Below are 7,500 nucleotides of genomic sequence, written 5' to 3' on the forward strand. Positions count from 1 at the left end.
AGGAGGGATAGGAGAGAGGAATAGAGAATAAGCAATAATCGATACGGATAACTCCACCAGGTATGGGCGGGGAGAGGAAGAAGGGAGAGTAAAGAGGAATAGAGAATGAACGATAATTGGGCGGAATAGGTGCTCGAGAGGGAGAGGGAGAAGGGAGAAGGGAGAGTAAAGAGGAATAGAGAATAAGCAATAATCGATACGGATAACTCCACCAGGTATGGGCGGGGAGAGGAAGAAGGGAGAGTAAAGAGGAATAGAGAATAAGCAATAATGGATACGGATAACTCCACCAGGTATGGGCGGGATAGGTGCTCGAGAGGGAGAGGGAGAAGGGATAGGAGAGAGGAATAGAGAATGAGCAATAATTGGCCGGAAGAGGGAGTGGGAGAAGGGATCGGAGAGAGGAATAGAGAATGAGCGATAATTGGGCGTGATAGGTGCTCGAGAGGGAGTGGGAGAAGGGATAGGAGGGATAGTAAAGAGGAATAGAGAATGAGCAATAATTGGGCGGGATAGGTGTTCGAGAGGGAGAAGGAGGAGGGATAGCAGAGAGGAATAGAGAATAAGCAATAATGGATATGGATAACTCCACCAGGTATGGGCGGGATAGTTCGGAATAATAGAATGGAATAGGCGGGATAGGTGTTCGAGTGGGAGAAGGAGAGGGAGGAGGGATAGGAAAGAGGAATAGAGAATAAGCAATAATGGATACGGATAACTCCACCAGGTATGGGCGGGATAGGTGCTCGAGAGGGAGAAGGGAGAAGGGATAGGAGAGAGGAATAGAGAATGAGCGATAATGGATACGGATAACTCCACCAGGTATGGGCGGGATAGGTGCTCGAGAGGGAGAAGGGAGGTGGGATAGGAGAGAGGAATAGAGAATGAGCAATAATTGGGCGGAAGAGGGAGTGGGAGAAAGGATAGGAGAGAGGAATAGAGAATGAGCGATAATTGGGCGGGATAGGTGCTCGAGTGGGAGAAGGAGGAGGGATAGGAAAGAGAAATAGAGAATAAGCAATAACCGATAAGAAGAGTGGCAATGGTAGAGAGGAAAATGTGATTGCAATAGTTGGTAAGAAAATATTGATCGATAGATAGATCGATAGATAGATAGGTATGTATGTAGGTAGATAGATAGATAGATAGATAGATAGATAGATAAATAGATAGATAGATAGATAGATAGGTAGGTAGATAGATAGATAAATAGATAGATAGATAGATAGATAGATAGATAGATAGATAGATAGATAAATAGGTAGATAAATAGATAGATAGATAGATAGATAGATAGATAGATAGATAGATAGATAGATGGATAGGTAGGTAGATAGATAGATAGATAGATAGATAGATAGATAGATAGGTAGATAGATAGATAGATAGATAGATAGATAGATAGATAGATAGATAGATAGATAGATAGATAGATAGATAGATAGATAGATAGATAGATAGATAGATAGATAGATAGATAGATAGGTAGGTATATAGATGTAATAATAGGAGAGAATATATGACCAAGCAATAACATCTAGGAAGACATATAAAGTAACTATTTACAGAAAGTAAATAAAGTTAGTGATTAGTGATAGGAAGATATATAGACAATGGTAGAAAGAAAAATAAGATTGCAATAACATCTAGGAAGATATATATGAAACGATTGATAGAAATAAGCAAAATCAATGATAGGAAGATACATAAGGAACGATACACTTGGAAATACACCATAAGCAGTGATGTATGTGAAAATACGTATGCAGTGGTAGATATAGAAAGATAAATATAAGGTAAGTAATAAAAACAGTAATTTAAGAAACTATATAAACAATAACACACATATGAAAAAATATTTAAGAAAATAATAATAACAACTAAATATGAATAATATAATATAGATGTCATATAACATATAATATAGATATAATATAATATATAATATGAATATAATATGATATATAATGTAAATATAATATAATATGATAAATAATATAAATATAAAATAATATATGATATGAATATAATATAACAATATGATGTAATATAAAATAAATATAATATGATCAATAATATAAATATAACATAATTTATGATATAGATATAATATTACAATATAATATAATATAATATATAAACAACAAATATTCAAAAACACGCACTACCAATAAAGAGAACAGAAAAAAATATGATATAACAATATAATATAATATAAAATAAACACAAACAACAAATATACAAGAAAACACACACTAATAAAGAGAACAGAAAATTTACACAAGCACCCCCTCGATTTCAGGTCTGTGGTAGCGAGCGAAAACGAGAGCGTGGAATTGTCCTGTTATGCTGGAGGAATGCCCATCCCCGACATTTCCTGGAGGAGGGAAAACAATGCTATCCTGCCCACTGGAGGGTCTATCTACAGGTAAGAGAGGGGGAAGGGAGGGAAGGGGAGGGAGGGAAGGAGGGAGGAGTGGAAGGAGGGAGGGGGAGGGAGGAAATGGAGTGAGGGAGAGGGAGAGTGAAAGGGAAGAGGTGAAGGAGTGAGAGACGAGAAAAAAGAGAGTAAAAAGAAGGAAAGGGGGGAGGAGAAAGAGAGAGAGAGACAGAAAGAGGGATGAAGAGAATGATAGAGAGAGAGAGAGAGAGATTTGATTTTGATTTCATAAACAAACGACAGAAAAGTATATATATATATATATATATATATATATATATATATATATATATATATATATATATGTGTGTGTGTGTGTGTGTGTGTGTGTGTGTGTGTGTGTGTGTGTGTGTGTGTGTGTGTGTGTGTGTGTGTGTGTGTGTGTGTGTGTCTATATATATATATATATATATATATATATATATATATATATATATATATATATATATATATATATGTGTGTGTGTGTGTGTGTGTGTGTGTGTGTGTGTGTGTGTGTGTATATACATATACACATATATATACACATATATATATATATATATATATATATATATATGTATATATATACATATATATATACATATATATATATATATATAACTTAATTTCCCCCCCTACACCCCCCCGCCCACAACACCCCCTCACGCCCTCCCCTCCCGCAGAGGCAACGTGCTCCAGATCGCCAACATCCGGAAGGAGGACCGCGGCACCTACTACTGCATCGCCGAGAACCAGGTGGGACGCGGCGCCCGTAGGAACATCAACGTGGAGGTGGAGTTTGCGCCCGTAGTCAAGGCCACACGCCCTAGGGTTTATCAGGTCGGTTTTTGCGGGGGGCGGGGGTCGGGGAGACTCCAAATTTCGTTTTCTCACATAAACTTGATCGTAAATCACTTTAATCCATGATAGGTTACGGGGTATGGGTTGGGGTGGGTGGGTGTTGTGGGATGGGTGGGATGGGTGGGATGGGTGGGGGTATTAGGGTTTATCAGGTCGGTTTTTGCGGGGGCGGGGTATGGGTGGGTGGGATGGTGATAGGGATAGGTGGGGAGGGGGTATTAGGGTGTATCAGGTCGGTTTTTGCGGGGGGCGGGGGTATGGGTCGGGGTATGGGTGGGATAGGTGGGTTGGAGTGGGATAGGTGGGATGGGTGGAGTGGGTAGGGAGGGGGTATTATTTTCTTTTCATTTTTTTTCGTTTTTTTTTTTTTTTTTGAGGGGAGGGTCTTGGGATTATTTTTTTTATTTTTTATTCATTTATTCATTTATTTTTTGGCTTGCTTGTTCCTTCGTTTCTTCTTTTTTTCTCTGTTATTCATATATTTTTGGGGTTTCTTGTTTATTTTTTATTTCCGTTTACATCTTTCCTTTTGTTTCATTTTCTTTTCCACTCTCTTTTCATCATTTCTTCTGTCTCTCTTTCTCCATCTCCGTCTCTGTCTCTCTCTGTCTCTGTCTATAACTCTCTCTCTCTCTCTCTCTCTCTCTCCCTCTCTCTCTCTCTCTCTCTCTCTCTCTCTCTCTCTCTCTCTCTCTCTCTCTCTCTCTCTCTCTCTCTCTCTCTCTCTCTCCCTCCCTCCCTCCCTCCCTCCCTCCCTCCCTCCCTCTCTCTCTCTCTCTCTCTCTCTCTCTCTCTCTCTCTCTCTCTCTCTCTCTCTCTCGCTGCCCAAATTTATCTTCATACTTTCGGTGTCTAGTATTGCCAACAGCCTGTCCTTCTATTCTACATCAAAATAAAAAAGTCAATTTAAGAATTTCTTTATCATCCCATCAACAATTTGTCTCTAAGTCGTCTCATCTTTAAATAATTTACTAAACTTCCCATTAACATACACCATGTTTTAAAACATTAAAACAAAGTCGAAACGCATCTCAAAATATCCATTATTCAAAACAGCTGAGTGGATGTTTACGTTTCTATGGCATGTCCCGGATTCTGTCACGTGATATGGGACTGACCGGATGTTTTTCTTTTTCATTTTTTTGTTTTGTTTTGTTTTGTTATGTTCGTGACGTCCTTGTTCTTACTTGCTATTTATATCATGAATTAGGCTGTTGTATTTTTTTTTTTTTTTTTTTTTTTACCTGTGTTATCATTAACTTGCATATATTGCAATTTGTTGTTTTGTTGTTGTTACGTTTAGGCTTGTTATCGCTCATTTCCCATGTTCACTTTTGCTATCTACCTACTCCTTATCAACCCCTTATATTATAAATCGTTCCCTTAAATATCTTATTATCATCCACCCATTTCCTATTTTCAAAGCTATCAGATCACACGTGCATCGTTATTATTAAACCGTTATGAATTATTATCTACCCTCACTCTTCTAATCTTCGTTATCAACCCTATCTCTACCCCTCCCCCCCCTTAGGCCCTCCAATACGACATGGACTTGGAGTGCCACGTGGAGGCCTACCCCCCCGCGGCCATCACCTGGATCCACAAACAAGAGGCTATCGTTAACAACCAGCATTACAGGTGAGTAGGTTGGTTTTGGCGTTGTTATTGAAATCGTGGTTGTTTATACTTTGTGTGGTTTCCCCCGATTTTTGCTTATTTATTTTATTTTTTTTTTTTTAGTGGTTTCCTCTGATTTTGTTTGTTTGTTTGTTTGTTTTAGAGTGGCTTCCCCTGATTTTATTTTTTGTTTGTTTGTTTGTTTTAGAGTGGTTTCCCGTGATTTTTTGTTTGTTTTTTTGTTTTTGTTTATTTGTTTTAGAGTGGTTTCCCCTGATTTTTTGTTTGTTTTTTGTTTTTGTTTATTTGTTTTAGAGTGGTTTCCCCTGAGTTTTTTTTTTTTAGTGGTTTCCTCTGATTTTGTTTGTTTGTTTGTTTGTTTTTGTTTATTTGTTTTAGAGTGGTTTCCCCTGATTTTATTTTTGTTTGTTTGTTTTAGAGTGGTTTCCCCTGATTTTATTTTTTGTTTGTTTGTTTGTTTTAGAGTGGTTTCCCCTGATTTTATTTTTTGTTTTTTTGTTTGTTTTAGAGTTTTTTCCCCTGTTTTTTTTTTTTGTTTGTTTGTTTGTTTTAGAGTGGTTTCCCCTGATTTTTTATTTTTTATTTTTTAAGTTTTATTTAGATTTTTTTTTTATTCATAGTTTTGTTCCTACGTTTGGGTTTAATTCCGATTTTTGGTTCTGTTTTTTTGTAATTCAAGTTTATATTGTGAAATTTTCCAGTTGCTTTTGTTTTTAATTTTATTTAGATTTTTTTAATTCATGGTTTTGTTCCTACTTTTGGGATTACTTCCGATTTTTGTTTCTGTGTTTTTCTCATTCAAATTTATATTGAGATTTCCTATTCCAAATTTCTTTTTTCTTCTTGTTCTTCTTCTTCTTCTTCTTCTTCTTCGTCTTCTTCTTTTTAGGGGGAAATCCAACATTTCTCGCTATTTATCCATTCCCAAGCGTCATTTCTCGCAGCATAATTCTCAGGATCACAGTGTAAGGTTATCCATCTCCTCCCAGGGTGTCCCAGCGCTATTTATCCATCCCTAAGTGTCATTTCTCGCAGCATAATTCTCAGGATCACAGTGTAACACTATCTCTCCCCCCAGGGTGTCCCAGCGCTATTTATCCATTCCCAAGCATCATTTCTCACAGTATAATTCCAAGGTTTATCCATTCCCAAGCGTCATTTCTCACAGTATAATTCTCAGGATCACAGTGTAAGGTTATCTCTCTCCCCCCCAGGGTGTCCCAGCGCTATTTATCCATTCCCAAGCATCATTTCTCACAGTATAATTCCAAGGTTTATCCATTCCCAAGCATCATTTCTCACAGTATAATTCTCAGGATCACAGTGTAACACTATCTCTCTCCCCCCCCAGGGTGTCCCAGCGCTATTTATCCATTCCCAAGTGTCATTTCTCACAGTATAATTCTCAGGATCACAGTGTAAGGTTATCCATCTCCCCCCAGGGTGTCCCAGCGCTATTTATCCATTCCCAAGCATCATTTCTCGCAGTATAATTCTCAGGATCACAGTGTAACACTATCTCTCCCCCCAGGGTGTCCCAGTTCGCTATTTATCCATTCCCAAGCATCATTTCTCGCAGTATAATTCTCAGGATCACAGTGTAACACTATCTCTCCCCCCAGGGTGTCCCAGTTCGCTATTTATCCATCCCTAAGTGTCATTTCTCGCAGTATAATTCTCAGGATCACAGTGTAAGGGTATCCATCTCCCCCCAGGGTGTCCCAGTTCGCTATTTATCCATTCCCAAGCATCATTTCTCGCAGTATAATTCTCAGGATCACAGTGTAAGGTTATCCATCTCCCCCCAGGGTGTCCCAGCGCTATTTATCCATTCCCAAGTATCATTTATCACAGTATAATTCTCAGGATCACAGTGTAAGGTTATCTCTCTCCTACCAGGGTGTCCCAGTTCGCTATTTATCCATTCCCAAGCATCATTTCTCGCAGTATAAGTCTACGGTTTATCCATTCCCAAGTGTCATTTCTCACAGTATAATTCTCAGGATCAGAGTGTAAGGTTATCCATCTCCCCCCAGGGTGTCCCAGTTCGCTATTTATCCATTCCCAAGTATCATTTCTCACAGTATAAGTCTACGGTTTATCCATTCCCAAGTGCCATTTCTCACAGTATAATTCTCAGGATCACAGTGTAAGGTTATCCATCTCCTCCCAGGGTGTCCCAGTTCGCTACAGCTGACGAGTACACAGACACGACCCTCCGAGTTTTGAGCATTGAGAAGAGGCAGTTTGGGAACTACACTTGCATGGCCACTAACAAGCTCGGTCAGTCCAGTGCCAGGGTGGAGCTCATCGGTAAGTAGTGGTGGTTGGGCGCTGGTTTGGTTGTTTGTTCGGGGGGGGGGGGGTGTTTTGATTTTTATTATTATTTTTTTTTTGGGGGGGGGGGATTTTTTTTTTTTTTTTTTTGAGTTTTTTTTTTTTTTTTTGAGGGTGAATGTTTTAGAGAAAGGTCTTTGCAGATTAGTATATACAAAAATGTGTGATTTTTTATGTTTTTTTTTCTTTTTCATTTGTTGTTGCTGTTGAAAATTAGTGAAAATAATTTCTACTTGTGT

General features: G+C 38.3%; 1 protein-coding gene across 1 annotated transcript in view; it reads left to right on the plus strand.

Moving 5' to 3' along the window:
• Lac (septate junction protein lachesin) overlaps positions 1–7,500 on the plus strand; it is a 218,401-nt gene that overhangs the window by 206,291 nt on the left and 4,610 nt on the right. Inside the window, exons 4-7 of the mRNA XM_070145439.1 lie at positions 2,303–2,428; positions 3,106–3,262; positions 4,818–4,924; positions 7,098–7,237. Of these exons, the coding sequence (XP_070001540.1) occupies positions 2,303–2,428; positions 3,106–3,262; positions 4,818–4,924; positions 7,098–7,237 (530 nt within the window). The remainder of the gene's footprint in view (positions 1–2,302; positions 2,429–3,105; positions 3,263–4,817; positions 4,925–7,097; positions 7,238–7,500) is intronic.

Source organism: Penaeus vannamei, chromosome 33 (assembly GCF_042767895.1).
Source record: "Penaeus vannamei isolate JL-2024 chromosome 33, ASM4276789v1, whole genome shotgun sequence".
NCBI classification, from domain to species: domain Eukaryota; kingdom Metazoa; phylum Arthropoda; class Malacostraca; order Decapoda; family Penaeidae; genus Penaeus; species Penaeus vannamei.